This window comes from Salmo salar, chromosome 14, assembly GCF_965601325.2.
Source record: "Salmo salar chromosome 14, fSalSal1, whole genome shotgun sequence".
NCBI lineage: Eukaryota > Metazoa > Chordata > Actinopteri > Salmoniformes > Salmonidae > Salmo > Salmo salar.
Window position 1 is genome coordinate 38,443,015 of NC_138304.1, and position 16,774 is coordinate 38,459,788.

General features: G+C 41.8%; 1 protein-coding gene across 1 annotated transcript; it reads right to left on the reverse strand.

The window, feature by feature from the left end:
* Positions 1-1,175: 1,175 nt before the first annotated feature.
* On the reverse strand, positions 1,176-15,858 carry LOC106569464 (kidney mitochondrial carrier protein 1). Its single transcript, XM_014140835.3, has 9 exons — positions 15,562-15,858; positions 15,308-15,455; positions 12,532-12,626; positions 10,096-10,181; positions 6,830-6,925; positions 6,631-6,755; positions 6,396-6,522; positions 4,163-4,243; positions 1,176-2,936 (listed from the first exon to the last, which is right to left on the reverse strand). Exons 1-9 carry the CDS (start codon positions 15,623-15,625, stop codon positions 2,895-2,897), a joined length of 864 nt encoding a protein of 287 aa, XP_013996310.1. The 5' UTR covers positions 15,626-15,858; the 3' UTR covers positions 1,176-2,894.
* Between the last annotated feature and the right edge of the window lie 916 nt (positions 15,859-16,774).

Genomic DNA, 16,774 nt, shown 5'->3' on the forward strand with positions numbered 1-16,774 from the left:
ACAATGCACCATGGTGATTGGAACCCCCCCCCCATGGCCATTGGCTCTTGGAAAAGCCCTGTGTGTGTGTGTGTGTGTGTAGTTGGTAAGCTTTAAGTTACACATTTGGACTGTTCTTGGTTCTATTGCCTCCATATGACAGATAGTTTGCTCCACTGTGAAATTACTGAAAACACCAGCATTTTTTTTTTTAAGAAGTGACGCTTTGCATTCCAAATGATAAGTGTAAAAATACACCATCATGGCTCAGATTCAGAAGTTATAATAACAGCCATCTATACACGTCTGAGTCCATCCCATGGTGTCTCTGTCAATAAAGTAACTAAAGCATTCATACACAGTCAGGGTTCATGGCAATCCGTCCCCAGCAGTCCCATCTCTTCAAACACTGGTGAGGAAAACTGGGATATTTATCCACTGAAATAAAGAACAATTAGATCAGAGCTTTTGAATTATTCATGAATCATTGAGTGTGTGTGTGTGTGTGTGTGTGTGATGGTATTTTAAAACAAGGCGGTGCTAGATTTAGGGTCCTGAGTATAAAAGTGTGTCTGCAATAAAGAGCTTATGCATAGACATGGTACACAGCGGCACCCTGTGGACGAATGTGTAACTGTCTAGTGGGATGTAGGAAATTACAGGTATGACAAATCCATAGCTGATACGAAAGAATGGAACAGCAAGCAATACTGCCTTGATAGTCCAAGGACTCGATTCTATACTGATCATGGACGTACAGCGCTATTAAAATGTAAAGGCATCGTTCCCCTGTTCACCAAGAGTGCATTCAGTGAATGCTTCATATGTCGGTTTAAATCATAAATTACCTTCACATTTCAATCTGCTGTAGCATTGAACTACTGCAAAACAGATCGAGCCATAAACTGAATTTTCACCATATGATTTTGCATGTTCCTAGACTAGGTGTCAATACAGGATTGGTCAATAGACTGGGACGGAGTCTACGTGCTCATTACATTTTGTCCTGGTCAGATCACAAGTTCACGGTCGTTTTCATTAGCGCACACTGAAGCCAACAATTTTGGAATGGAAAAACAAGCGTTTCTTAACATCAGGTAGTCCATCCCCATTTTGTCACGTTTGCTTTCGTTTCATCCTAGTGAGTAGACTGGGCATTACTCCCAGTTGAAGTAAAACATGAGACCAGTCAGAAGTTTATGTATGCCTTGCTTTAAATCAGGATAACAGAAGTATTTACAGGGCTATGACAGTGACACATTGGAATTAAGGCTTTGGGGACTATAAACAAACCATATACAAGGACCATATTGTCACATGAACACACTCCGAGGTTCAACCTTAACTCTTTAAAAATAAAAAATAAACTAGCAAGCTCACCTCCAAACGATCTAACTGATAACAGACTGATAATGGTGAAGAACAAAGTAGAAGAAGTGAAGGGTAACAGAGGATTAACAGTTAGTTGACATGTACATTTGTTCTGTCTTGGGATCATAAAATGGCACGTTAACAACACCAGCACACAGAATGGCATTGGTAGTCAGGTGCAATGGCTAAATATACAACAGCCACCTCTCTTGACACATCAGCCTGACATTCACTTCCCTGTTACTGCATAGGACAGGTCAGACTACAGGCAGGACTCTCTGGAGGTTTAAGTTATATCCTGTAAATTAAAGGTTAAATAGGTTGGACACCCCGACCTGAACAGGGATAGAATATGGAGTCTCTGCTGCTGTGACATATAGTAAGAACTGGGGCTCCGCCTGTTTCAGAGATAGGGGTCCTGAAATGACGTAAGGGGCGGCGTGGCAATCAGGCTGTCCAGAGGGTATTTATAACACGAACCCAGAATAGTCCGTACACACCGTCCCCATTAACTGTGTGTGGGTCATTCATACACTGTGCCAGGTCACCCTGAAATGAAGAAACTTTGTTCTAAGAGTGCCCACATGACTGAGTGAGTCCATACACTGAGCCAATTCACCCTGGCATTAATAACCTATGTGCCCGTGTGTGTGTGTGTGTGTGTGATTAAGTGTGTGTGGGAGAGAGTTAGTGGTCACCTGACTTCTGATCTTTAATCTGGTTATATAACTAGCCCCATTAAAAGTCCTACCAACCTAGTTCTGTAATTAGAGAATACTCTGACATACAAAATCCAAACCCACAGCCAACCATCGTAACAAATATAAGCTTTCCAGTGGCTGAACAGACATCAAGGGTTTCAGAAAGTAGCCAGTCCTTGAGTAAATGGCATCATGCTACCCACTAGTGATTGCTAAACTTTCTGTAGAAAGTTATCTGCCAGTCTTTTCCACAGCTACTTTTGGCAGTTCCTCTGGCAAACAGAGAACACACACCAAGGCATCTGAAATCCATACAATCTGAGGTAAGTAGTGACTGCTTTTAACATTATTTGAGATCCTGTACATCAGGGGTACTCAAGTACTATTTTAGAAGGTCCGGTCATACACATTTCCTAGGTTACAAAGGTCCAGGTGAATAGGAATTTATCGACGCAGTAACAAACCCCCACCCCACAACCCACATTTTTCCATGTATTGTGTGTTTATATGATACTAGCGGTTGAGGCTCGACTGAGTTCCAAAACATAATAATAAATACATAATTTAGGGCCATAGTTTCAAAATTATGGTCTTCGCGTCACCTTGCTTTCTGATGGCGCAATTGACCTCAACTTTCACTTCCTCTTTCCCAGCCAACCAGAGCTCCATCACGAAAGCAGCCAATCAGAAAGGAGAAATGCGTCTGAGGGGGCGTGGTCGACACCACCCAGACAAGAAGTGGGAGGCTAGACAGGATACGTCCACCCCTCTTTTGGTCCATTCTTTCCCCTCTCTGGCTGAGTTCTTTCCTCTTCTCCACAGTGCTACATTTCCTTCTCTCCATCAGACCTCCATCTTCTTCAGTTGCTCGTAGGTAACAAAGAACTAAGGAGGAGTTAAGGACAAGGCACAGAAAGCTAGAAAAACATCCTTCTCCGTGCAGGAGCTTTGCTAGGAACATAACGCATCCCAAACATACCACTTCCACTCCACCCTGTAGACTTCCATTCCCGTTCCTAGCTCCCCTCGGGGATCCCCTGGTTACCCGTTCCTAGCTCCCCTCGGGGATCCCCCTGGTTACCTCAATGTAATAATCCCATTACATGGCTGAGGTTAAGTTATAGCTGCTATCTCTGCCCAATCTATAGGCCCACTCTCCTAAAGAGCGGGTTATACTTGTTCTAACGCCATGTCTGTAGATAATTAATTAGAATGTAACAAGTGTCGCTGGTCAAAACATTTAATTTATACTCCGATGGAATGTCTGTAGACTGTCGGTTTCCTTGTTACATAGACATGAAAAAGGTTCACGTCTGTGCGACTGTCGCAACATCCGTTGTGGTTACTGGGCTGCTACAGCAAAAGACCAAATCCACCTGTGACAAGACGGTGCATGAGTTATAAAATTCTCAGATGACAATTTACTTTCATTCCGTGACTCACAAGCGTAAGCCATTTTAAATCGTAAATGTTGTGGTGGATAATGAATTTAAAAAAATAAAGAATAAAAGTAGGCTATTTGGAGCACCAGGCTGCTGATGTCATGCAGAGGTTGTCATTTTGGGTTTATACTTGTTCATGATGTCACTGCGACATCTGTCTACAGACCAACTGTTAACCAGCCTTATCATGCCACAGGGAACAGATTTATCTCCCCCTATTGTTCTCCCTCAAATATTCTTTCCCTCTCTCTTAACGCACCAAAAAGACTTGGCCACTCCCCAAACTTAAACCCTTCCTGTTTAATTCTCTCCCCCCACCCCCTTCTTTCTCCCCCTCCATCTTCCTCACTCCTAACCACCATTCTGGCTCCCAGATCCCTCTTACTCTAGGTGAAACTGGGTTGCTATTACAGCAGCTGTAATGTGTGTGCAACTGCATTACATAATTGCATTAGCACCATTGGAATGTCCAAACTAAGGTTGGGATCAATTCCATCAAAATTCCAGTCAATTTAGGAATTGCATTCCTATAAAGAAATTCCATGACCAACTCTACAGATGGATATTAAACTGGAATTGACCTCGACTCTGGTGCAAACCGTCAGTGGTAGATAAACATACACAAATGAAAACATGAACACACACTTCTGTGAGTAGGTGAAAGGATACGATGATGTTCCATGGGCCGAGACGGAGCCAGTTGGGGAGAAAGCCTTTGTAGAGTGCCATGAAGCCCTCAGACCGTGACGTCTAAAGAGACACAAAACATCACACACACACACACAGAGCCCTGTACCCATCATTGCCCCGCATCTATGGGCTGTATTCATAATGCCGATTCTGTTGCAAAACGCTTCTTAAACAGAACGGGGAGGGACCTACCTGAATTTGTCCAATACATTCTGTTTTGCAGGTGTTTGGACTAATGATTACACCCCTGGTTCATGTGGTGTGTGCTCGTCAGGGTTTCCGTTAGGAAAATTGACTTTCAGCATTTTTATTTACCGGACATTTGAGAAATAGCAACATTAGCGGAGTAACGAACAGCAAAATCACTAGCCTGTCAATCTACTATCCCCCATAGTAGAAAAGTTCACCTATTATATTGGTCAGCATGTTGTTCTGTGCGAGAAATAAATAGCCTATTCCAAAACAGACTCGGGGACAGTTTTGGGACAATAGATCCCAAACTTTACAACCAGTAGGCCTAGGTTACACCAAAAAATAAATCAATTCAAAAGCAATGACACTGATGCAACAGATCAGAAATATTAGCTTAACATTTTGATAAACTATTATTTCTTCACATTATAAGCACAGCAATGCGCACAAGGCAGTAGGCTACGCGCGAATGCTGGTTCCATAATGCAATTAGCAGAGAAACCCAGGTGCCAAAAGCGCACCGCAAATGCGCGTGGTCTCATGTGAAAGATTAAAATATCTTTAGAAATAGGGGAGATCTAAAGATGCAACTAGCATCGGTTGCTAATATGACTAGGAATCAAGTTTGGCTACTGGACAATAAAATAAAGTTGATTTGAAAACCAATAGAACATGAGAGAAATAGGCTGGTTTCAATGGCATATGGAAGTCTTTATAAAATAATGTTGGCTAGGCAAGACAGGCCTCATAATAAATAAGATACAAACTAACGAAAACAGACATGAACCCAGAGCTCTATGCAACAAAATATGTTGCCGTTCATCCAGGAATTTTGGGAGCACGGTGCAAATAGGTTAAAAATAATCTCACAGATAATAACTGTTGTAGTAAGGCTTCGCTGTACCATTGTTTCTGAGTGCTGATTCGATAGCGTAAAGGCGGCACCATTACTACAGCGAAAATGGCTTGCTTCTAGCCCAACCAGGTCAAATGATCTGATTCATATTACCGGAGCAACATTTTTATCTTCCTATAGCAGATCACATTTTACATTCATAACCCATGTTTTGGGCCTTTATAAAACTATTCACGGGCCGTTAACATGACTTTAAAAAGTGGAAACAAATGGTTACATCATTTACTACCTAGCTAACAACCTAGTAACTTTACCTGTATATCCAAACATTTGGGGACACAGAAAGAAAGGAAAAGGGATAGCTTCTTCAGGAGATCAATCATAGCATTGAATGAACGCACATCGTCGTCACAAACCTGACGTTTTTAAAGAGACAGAGTACAATTTTCTATGTAATGCATCTCATTAGGGAAATAGGTTTTCATATTGTGTAAAAACACTAATATTCCACAATTGACTCTCATTTCAATGACATGGAGTCCTATCAACATCTTTGCTTTTACAATAAAATTAATGTCTTTATAGTGTTACATATTAGTTTCTAGTGCACAACATGTGCCTCAAAAGTAGACAGTCAGAATTCATATGCCCAATACAATCTAAAAATATTTTCTGGTACTCCTAACTAAGTTGGGTGCAATGAAAAATGTACATTTAGAGCCCTATACACACCAATTTAATTCCACTAAAATAGGCAGATTAACCTAAAGACCGCTTTAAAAAAATGTTTATCTGGGCAAGTCAGTTAAGAACAAATTCTTATTTACAATGACGGCCTACCCCTCCCCTAACCTGGACGACACTGGGCCAATTGTGTGCCGCCCTATTGGGACTCCCGTTCACCGCCGGTTGTGAGACAGCCCAGGATCGAATCAGGATCTGTAGTGATGCCTCTAGCACTGAGATGCAGTGCCTTAGACCGCTGCGATAAGAATGACCATTTAAATGTATTTCCATCGACTGATATTTCCAGTCCAAAAGCATTATTTTTTAATGGGATTCCACCTCCCCCTCCTGGACAATTAGTCGTCGCTAATTTATTTGATCTTTGGGCCAAAAAGCCAGCCATTACCGGCTAACAGAAACCCTGGTGTGCCTACCTACCTGAAGTAAGCAGTCCAGTGTTCCCTGGTAGGTGACAGCGCCGCATGTCTGGTTCATCATGCGTGTGCGGACCACGTCTATGGGGTTAGAGGCCAGAGCCCCCGCCAGACCACACGCAAAACTGGACCTGGGGGACCAGAGAGAAAGGGTCAGAAGTTCCCTAGTCTTACGCAGCCATATGTTGCTCTCTTGTGGAGCGTTAACGGAGTCGTGGGTGAGCATTGATGTCACTCACAAGAAGTGTGTGTAAATGTTGTCACCCATGTGACAATCCAGGATCAGGTGTTTCTTAGCGAGGTCATAGGCAGGAAGCTCCACCCCCACTACGATGGCTGCTCTCTGCGCTGTCAGAGACACACCCTGAGAGAGCGAGAGAGAGTGAGGGGGGTTAAAAGTGTGTGCGTGTGTGTGTGTGTGTGTGTGCATACACCTACCTTCCACAGCCCCCTGGTTCCTTCCTGTTGGTAGATGTTGATGAAGTTTCCCACCATGCTTCCTTGGATCACACTGCCCTGAGCCTGCATACGGATCTGGGAAAACCAGGAAGGAAAAACTGTTAAGATAAAAGTAAACTCAAATCAACAGAAAACCAGTATGCAGATGACAGGAGAGACTAGTGAAAGTGTTATCAGCACTGGATGACAATGTAACATGGCCTTAGGCGATCTGCCACAAAGAGTTAAGCTTAGGGGGAAACACTGCTGAGGTGTGTGTAGCCACAATGTTCAGGTGCCAAGGGATCACCAGCTGTCCCCATCTGCATTCTGACCCACTGTGTTCTGCATTCTGGCCTACTTAAAGCCTTGCCAATGCTCTTAAGACCAAACAAACGATAACAATAACATACAGGCTGGCTGTATGTGTTGAACGCAGATCAGTCTCATCCAACTTAAAGGGAAATATAAACCTGCCTGCATAGCTGGTTGAGTGGTGTGTGTGTCCAGAGGGTTATTTAAGTGTGTGAATAGAGCTAAGCACATGACCGACGCCCCCCCCCCCCACACAGCGCAAAAGGGAACACACTACCTTTGAAAACACACTGTTCTAACTTTCAGCCAACCCAATTAAATCCTAAAAACACACATACGCTCACATAGATCATATTCACTTGGCATAGTAATGATATGGCTATTTCTGGTGGGCAGGAGTCTAAAAATATCACAGTTAGTGGCATCTCAGTGACCCCCCTCCCATACACACTTCAACCCCCACCCCCCAGACACACCCCTGTACCCATAGAATTCACGTAGGAACCTTATTTAGAAAGTACTTTCACCCACTCACACACCCTCCCATCCATTAAAAGGATCTGACCCTTTTTCATTTTCCGCTGAAAATGACATACCCAAACCTAACTGCCTGTAGCTCAGGACCTGAAGGATATGCATATTCTTGATATCGTATGAAAGAAAACACTGAAGTTTGTGGAAACGTTAAATTAATGTAGGAGAATATAACACAGATCTGTTAAAAGATTTTAAACTCATGTTTTTTTTCTTTAAATGCATGAGAAAGTATTTGTACAAGTACTTGGGAGTATTGCTAGACGGTACACTGTCCTTCTCTCAGCACATATCAAAGCTGCAGGCTAAAGTTAAAGCTAGACTTGGTGTCCTCTATTGTAATCACTCCTCTTTTACCCCAGCTGCCAAACTAACATTTACATAATTTAGCAGACGCTCTTATCCAGAGCGACTTACAAATTGGCGCATTCACCTTATGATATCCAGTGGAACAACCACTTTACAATAGTACATCTATATCTTTTTTTGGGGGGGGGGGTTAGAAGGATTACTTAATCCTATCCCAGGTATTCCTTAAAGAGGTGGGGTTTCAGGTGTCAGATGACCATCCTACCCATGCTAGATTACGAAGACAATTTATAGATTGGCAGGTAAGGGTGCTCTCAAGGGGCAAAATGTTCTTTACCATTCGGCCATCAGATTTGCTACCAATGCTCCTTAAATGGACACATCACTGCACTCTATACTCCTCTGTAAACTGGTCATCTCTGTATACCTGTTGCAAGACCCACTGGTTGATGCTTATTTATAAAACCCTCTTAGGCCTCACTCCCCCTTATCTGAGATCTCTACTGCAGCCCTCATCCTCCACATACAACACCCATTCTGCCAGTCACATTCTGTTAAAGGTAAAGGTCCCCAAAGCACACACATCCCTGGGTCGCTCATCTTTTCAGTTTGATGCAGCTAGCAACGAACAAGCTGCAACAAACACTCAAACTGGACAGTTTTATCTCAATCTCTTCATTCAAAGACTCAATAATGGACACTCTTATTGACAGTTGTGGCTGCTTGGTGTGATGTACTGTTGTCTCTACCTTCTTGCGGTTGTCTGTGCCCAATAATGTTTGTACCATGTTTTGTGCTGCTACCATGTTGTGTTGTCTTAGGTCGCTATGTAGTGTTGTCTCTTGTCGTGATGTGTGTTTAGTCCTATAATTTATATTTAAAATATATTTTTAATCCCAGCCCCCATCACCACAGGAGGCCTTTTGGTAGGCCGTCATTGTAAATAAGAATTTGTTCTTAACTGACTTAACTAGTTAAATAAAAAATAAAAAATGTATTATTCCAGCCCAGGCACAATTTAGATTTTGGCCACTAGATGGCAGCAGCGTATGTGCAAAATGTTAAACTGATCCAATGAACCATTGCATAACTGTTCAAAATGTTGTATCAAGACTGCCCAAACGTGCCTAATTGGTTTATTAACACATTTTCAAGTTCATAACTGTGACCCTCCTCAAACAATAGAATGGTATTATTTCACGGTAATACCTACTGTAAATTGGACCGTGCCATTAGATTAAAATCAATTTTTACGACATTTTTCTCGTAGAAAAGCGATAATATTCCGACAGGGAATCTCCTTTTTCGGCAAACAGAGGAAAAAATCCCAAAGGCGGGGGCGGTCGGGTCACGAGCATAAGCCCAGTGTCCCTTGATCGGCCACTTGAGAAAGGCGATAATGTGTTTCAGCCTGGGGCTGGGATGACGACATTCTGTTTTTTCCCGGGCTCTGAGCGCCTATGGACGACGTGGGAAGTGTCACGTTAGAGCAGAGATCCTTAGTAAATGATAGAGATGGAAAAGAAGTTCAAGAAATTGTCAGACAGGCCACTTCCTGTAAAGGAATCTCTCAGGTTTTGACCTGCCATTTGAGTTCTGTTATACTCACAGACACCATTCAAACAGTTTTAGAAAATTTAGGGTGTTTTCTATCCATATGTAATAAGTATATGCATATTCTAGTTACTGGGTAGGAGTGGTAACCAGATTAAATCGGGTATGTTTTTTATCCAGCCGTGTCAATACTGCCCCCTAGCCCTAACAGGTTAACAAGAATTTAAGCTTTCTGCCCATATCAGATATGTCTATGTCCCGGGATTTTTTTTGTTACTTACAACCTCATGCTAATCACATTAGCCTATGTTAGCTCAACCATCCCACGGGAGGGGGAACACCGATCCTGTATTAATGTATAAAACCCAGCTCAGCCTGAATGCTAGGGATTAGGCAGGCCCAGAGAGGATCACTGCTTATGCTCTGAGGCAAAGAAACAGAGCCAAAACGCTGTATTTTGTTCAGATCAACCCTGCCGGTCTCTGTTGGCTTCTAATACCCAAGAAACTATTGACAACGTTTACAAATGTGTGTGTGTGTGTGTGTCTCATTACCTTCAGCACATCCGTGGGGTTGGCGATGGACGAGGAGATGACTCCAGATAGAACACCACATAGCACGTTGGTGAACAACGTCTCATCTGAGAATGAGAGGAGAAATTAAATTCAGGCTAGTCTTTGTACATTGAATTATAGTTCCTTTAAGTCTCACCCGCACACACTACCTCTATGACATGTGTGTGTCCATGTTACAATAGCGTGTAATGGAGGTATTATTCTCAGCAGAAACTGGGTCACAAATGAACTTGACCTACAACCTTCACTCAGCATGGGGTAGGTGCGCATGTAGCACGTTCTGGGCCTAGCACATAAGGAGCTTTGCTGTCCTGTGGAATATATGCCCCAGAAGGCATCTCATAGCTCCTACCTAGTCTTTTCTCTTACCAAGTCTTAGGGCTGGGTGATATATCAAATGAATTTGATTTATTAAAATGTATGTTTTTGCGCGTTATTCCAAATGCCTGAATAGCAGAATCAAGTAACTTTTCTGAACGTTTATGTCGGCTTGTTCTCATGTTGTATGTTTAGTCTCGTCTCCTTCGCGCCTTCCCATTTACACCAGAGATCTGTATATAATGACGAGATGCACGTCTCCGCCCTAACAATGGGAGTCGTCGTCCCAAAGACATGAGGCAGTTGACAAAACGTAGGTCCAAAATAAGCCCATAGAAAGACATCGGCCTCTTCCTCTGTTTACACACACTAAGCCCCTCATGTCTCTCACGCCAACAAAGTTGAGAGATCACTTGTCAGAGGAAGATGTTGTTTCAACTCGCTATTTAGTCCAACAGAATGAATGAATGAGATGAATATTATAGACACCAAAACACATTAATAAAATAATGTCTCAGGGGAGAAGGTAACTTTTCTAAAGATATCCTTTTTAAAATGTCTCAACTACTCAAATTGCGCGCAGAGCAGAACCTACTGAAACGCGAGTATCAATGAACATTGCTTTTGGAAAATGTATTTCCAGTTTGTCACTCGCGACATTGCAGTACCACTAGCAGCATTTTAGCCAAAGAGTTAAACTAGCTGTCTAGTCTGTTTTATAAATGTGCAGTAAGCATAAAACACAATTATATATGGAATTGGCAACTCGTCATTCTGAGGAATAAGATAAGCCACGATTTCAACATCTGAACAAAGTGGACAGGCTAACATGCTTTTCAAACAGAACGGTGTGTTCATAACAATTCAACTGTTCAACCTTGTTAGTTAGCAAATATATCGAAGTTGGCTAAACTTGAAATACAGTATAAAGATTAGCTGGCTAATCACTAGCACGTGGCCTTGAGAGAGTGATGAGATGTGTTCATTTTCTATAGCCTAATAGAAGAAGTTAGTTATAACTAGTGGATATCCATTATGCCTGGGTTCTAGTTACATTTAACAAAAAAGGGCATTTTCATAGACTTGAAAGCCAGATCAGTGATTAGTGCCCCCCCCCCCCCCCCAAAAAATGGAGGTTAAACTGTTTTCATTAAAAAAATGTGTGGGTCTTATGGTTGTATAAGGCTTATATTTAGCCTAAGTATAACTTCACACGCCCGGAATTAATGAGATTATTGCCGTTTGAAATGCAGTTTGACCTTTAAATTGTACAACTCACATACATATACATATATATATATTTTATAGCTATAGTGTGTGTGCACATCGCAATGAACAGAGACTGGGAGATATATATACATACACAGAGTACCAGCCAAAGGTTTGGACACACCTACTCATTAATTTTTACTATTTTCTACGTTGTAGAATAAAAGTGAAGACATCAAAACAATGAAATAACACATATGGAATCATGTAGTTACCAGAAAAGCTAAATCAAATAGAATTTTATATTCTTCAAATATAACTGTTCAGCACATGTGAGAACTCCTTAAAGACTGTTGGAAAAGCATTCCATGTAAAGCTGGTTGAGAGAAGGCCAAGAGTGTGCAAAGCTGTCATCAAGGCAAAGGGTGGCTTCATCGAAGAATCTAAAATATATTTTGGTTTGTTGAACACTTCTTTGGTTACGGCATGATTCCATAGTTTTGATGTCTTCACTAATATTCTACAATGTAGAAAAAAGTAAAAATAAAGAAAACCTTGAATGAGCAGGTGTGTCCAAACTTTTGACCAGTTCTGTATGTTAAGTCTCCCTATATTTCTGTTGTTAGTGAGCTTGCACAGGAATCTCACTTTGATGGACCTGGCCTGAGCGTAATGGCGACGATGTACTGTGGTAGTAAACATTGTTAAACTGGAACCTAGTCGTTGTGTCATTTTGAGTTAACACTGTGTGTGTGAGATATAGATATATGCAAGTCAGTGTTCATTGCAATGCACACACACTCTACAGACAGATTTAGAACACATGTAACAAGGTGAACAAATAGCTATGAGATCTAAAACCCTGATGTGTGTACGTTGTTCTCTTACCTTCTGGCCTGTCCACCAGTAGTCTTTTGAAGCTCTGGTATGTGCCAATCTTTATGGTCCCATAGGATGCCTGGCGCAACATTGCAGGGGCGAGACTGCAACACAGAAACACACGAGTATGATGTAAATAAAACAGGCTTAACAGTTACAATCAAAGGAGGACTTCCACGAATTGCTGCGGTTTTCAAACTAGGAGTCCTAATATGAAAATGGGGTCATGGGAGAATTTCAAAAATCCTGAAGAAAAAAAACCCAGTACCAGTCAGAAGTTTGGACACACCCACTCATTCCAGAGTTTCTCTTTATTTTGAATAATAGTGAAAACATCAAAACTATGAAATAATACATGGAATCATGGAGTAACCAAAAAAAGTTCAACAAATCAAAATATATTTTATATTTGAGATTCTTCAAAGTAGCCACCCTTTGCCTTGATGACAGCTTTGCACACATGGAATTCTCTCAACCAGCTTCACCTGGAATGCTTTTCCAACAGTTTTGAAGGGGTTCCCACATATGCTGAGCAGTTATATTTGAAGAATATAAAATTCTATTTGATTTAACTTTTCTGGTAACTACATGATTCCATACATGCTTTTCCTTCACTCTGCAGTCTGACTCATCCCAAACCATCTCAATTGGGTTTAGGTCCAGTGATTGTGGAGGCCAGGTCATCTTGGTGTAACGGCACAGGTGATGTTCAGTTTGCTGCGTGACTATAATGACTTCCAATTCCATTGGATCAAATGGTGGGGGCTTTTTGCACAGATGGGGCGCCATCTATGGCGGGATGGCCTCTACACTCTAGTTATGAATGCGTCTCCCTCTGCCATATGGACACATTGTATGATACACCGAGAGCAACTGGCGGCAAAGGAGCTGAGTACAGAACTCTGAGCTATACTGCAGCAGGTAACTAAGATTGTAAACTACATCAAACTACATTCCCTGCACACACGCCTGTTCACAAAACTAAGTGGAGATATGGACTCAGAGAAGGACAATGTTCTATTTCACTCTGAGGCGATGTATTTGATATATTCTCTCACATTCAGAGAGGAACTGTTCACAATGAATGCAAAAAAATAAATGTTAAAAAGTTGACTTTCTGTGTAATGAAAATAAATTTGTCTCCTTGCATATGTAACATACATTTTCGGGAAACTGAACATAAGCACGCTGGGGAAATACAAAAACATTCTACAGATGAGTGCCCGAATCAGTGGATTCAGAGGAAAGAATTCTTATTGGAGAGTCTTTCAAAAGCGAACCATGCCCCCTTCCCTCAGCTGTGCATGTTTCAAACAGAAAACAGCATCAGTAAGTATCACACACGTGATGACTGCTCACCTCCAATGCTTAGAAGAGCACTTTGGGACCTACTTCCCAATCCGTTTCATTTTGATCCTGGATCTGTTGATTGAGCTGTCATGTGACCAAATGCTTTCACAGGTCACTAAGGAGGACTTTTGGTTCTGACTTCTGACTTTTGGTTCTGACTCTACCAAAGATCTTTATAACTAAACCAAGATAAACCACAGCCCGTCATTTCAAATGGGAACAAATTAGTCATAGTGAACAGAACAAGCAAGGAGGTGGGCAGTGCCAGCACAATCCTATTGGCACAACCATTTGCATATTTCCTGTAGGGAACTCCTACTCTGAAGTGCACGTGTGCAATAACTCAATATACATTTGTACTCCTAAACACAATTAAAAAAATCTTTGGCAGAAAGTAAAGTCTACAAAAATTTGGCCACTATGTTCGTAAAATATTCTAGTTTGGGAACAGAAAATTGTATTGAGATCAAATGTTTCACTGATGAGAAACGTAGCAGAATGTTGGCCAAAATCTATGTCGTTCATATTTGGAAGTGAGTGGAAACACCAAGCAGCTGCTTCACATTTATACAACCAGTGAAATATCTGCCTCATTGTTCCATCTGTGGAAATATGTAGCCATCTCCCTCTGAACATTAATGCTGCATTTAAGACAACTGGGAACTTGTAAAAAATTAGCTCCAACTGGGAAAAATCTTGAGACCGGTCATCCAACTTGGAATTCCAACTCGGGAACCTTTCTAGAGCTCTGACTTTCCAACCTGAAAGGTCAGTCGTCCTGATTTCACCTCATTTTTTCCCCAGCATCATCAGCGCTCTTGTCTTCATTAAAATATCGATTCAGGTTGGATGTGGCAGCTGAGATATGCACTGTCGACCAATTCCCCTGACTTTGAGAAACTCCGACTCAACATGCATCAAGCACACCCATCTCATTAGTGATGGTGAGATAAAACATCAGACTCATTTGCAATTGACTGTCATAGCCCCACATTAAAACTATGTGATGGTGAGTTGAGAAAACAAAATCAGAAATACTGTTAGAATGTTTTTCAACTGACTGCCATAGCACCAAATAAAAAAGTAAACATTGGCTGTTAATTACAATTTTTTCACATGGTTGGGGTCATGAGAATTTCCAGATATCAAAATGGGGTCGTGGGCCCAAAAAGTCTGGGAACCTCTAATTTATTGGAAACTTCGCTGGCATGTGTAGCAACACACTGATGATCAAATAGCTCGGTATTTATTGAGTAGTCGTTTGATGGAGACTGATTAAGACAAATACTTTACGAAGAACACATTTCAATGGTGAATTTCAATTGAACATATATTTTATTATTGAACTAGGCTTAATCTGTGCTAATTGTGTGTAAACGCAGAAAAGGACTTCAATAAAAATGGAATCATCATCATAAGACTGGTCAATACTCACCCTGAATAAAGTGCACTTATTCCCTCCTCTCTGCATATTCTGCCGATGGCGTGCAACATTCCCCGGTATCGAATCTCTCTGTACTTGCTGTCGCCCACTTGGCCTTGAACTTGCAGCCGCGTCTTGGTCAAATCTATAGGAAATGTACCTACACAACGTATAGAAAGACATCAATAGAGAAATGACAAATTAATGTTAGTCCACCTCACACCTATGTGTAGTACATTTTTCTAAATTAATAAATTAAAACTCACCACATTCTGCAGTGACGGAGGCCAGACCGCCGAAAACGAAAGGTTTCCAGTTCAAGTTGGACATTTGGATACACGCTGTTAGACAGGAAGTATACCGGTGTGTGGTGGTTGCAATATCTGTGGTAAACACACTATTAGCGACAGCCGGAGAGAGTAACGAATAAACCGGTAAAAAAGGTTGCTGTCGCACACTTCTTCAGTTTCCCCTCTCTCTTTTCAGTCGTGTAGCACACTTATTCAGTTTCCCCTCTCTCTTTTCAGTCGTGTGGCACATTGCGTCGCCACGCCCACCTGCTCTTTCTATATCCCCTCCCACAGCTGTTGCCATAGCAGCAGTGGATCAGGGTTGCGCGCGCCGCCACGATCACAGTTTGCTCACTGATCCAGATACAGTTTAAGTTTTTGTTGTTGCTGCTTTAAGGCTAATATCCTGCAATTGTACACATTTTTCCATGAGGCAGAGAGAAAACGTGTAAGAGCTGTTTGAAATGACCGCCTGAAATGTCAGCCTGTTTGGTATGATGGAGTTTTGGCCTGCCTGGTGACATCACCAGGTGGTAAATGAGTTAATAGACCAATAAGAAAGTTCAACTAGGTCCTACACTTACTAAATTAACAGTTGATAAGGCTGCGATAAACACTCATCTTAAATTTAAGTAGCTAAAAGCAACACAAGAAAAATATAAAAATAAAAGGCATATAGTGTTTGCTTTATCCTTTCTCTTTTAGGACAGAGTGACTGGCTCCCCCTACTGCTAGCAACAGGATTTAAGGTGCTGCTTAAAGAAGTTGTGCAGGCACAGCCCTCACTCCATTAGAGCAGAGTTTCACCAAACTCAGTCCAAGGACCCCTCCCCTTGATTCAAATAATCAAAGCATGATGATGAGTTGGTTATACCTACACGTTTGCTACGGTCACAAGACGCAGGCCTCCTAACTGTCCCTAGAATTTCTAAGCAAATAGATTGAGGCAGTGCTTTCTCCTATAGAGCTAAATTTTTATGGAATGGTCTGCCTACCCATGTGAGAGACGCAGCCTCTGTCTCGACCTTTAAGTCTTTATTGAAGACTCATCTCTTCAGTAGGTCCTATGATTGAGTGTAGTCTGGCCCAGGAGTGTGAAGGTGAACGGAAAGGCACTGGAGCAACGAACCACCCTTGCTTTCTCTGCCTGGCCGGTTCCCCTCTCCACTGGGATTCTCTGCCTCTAACC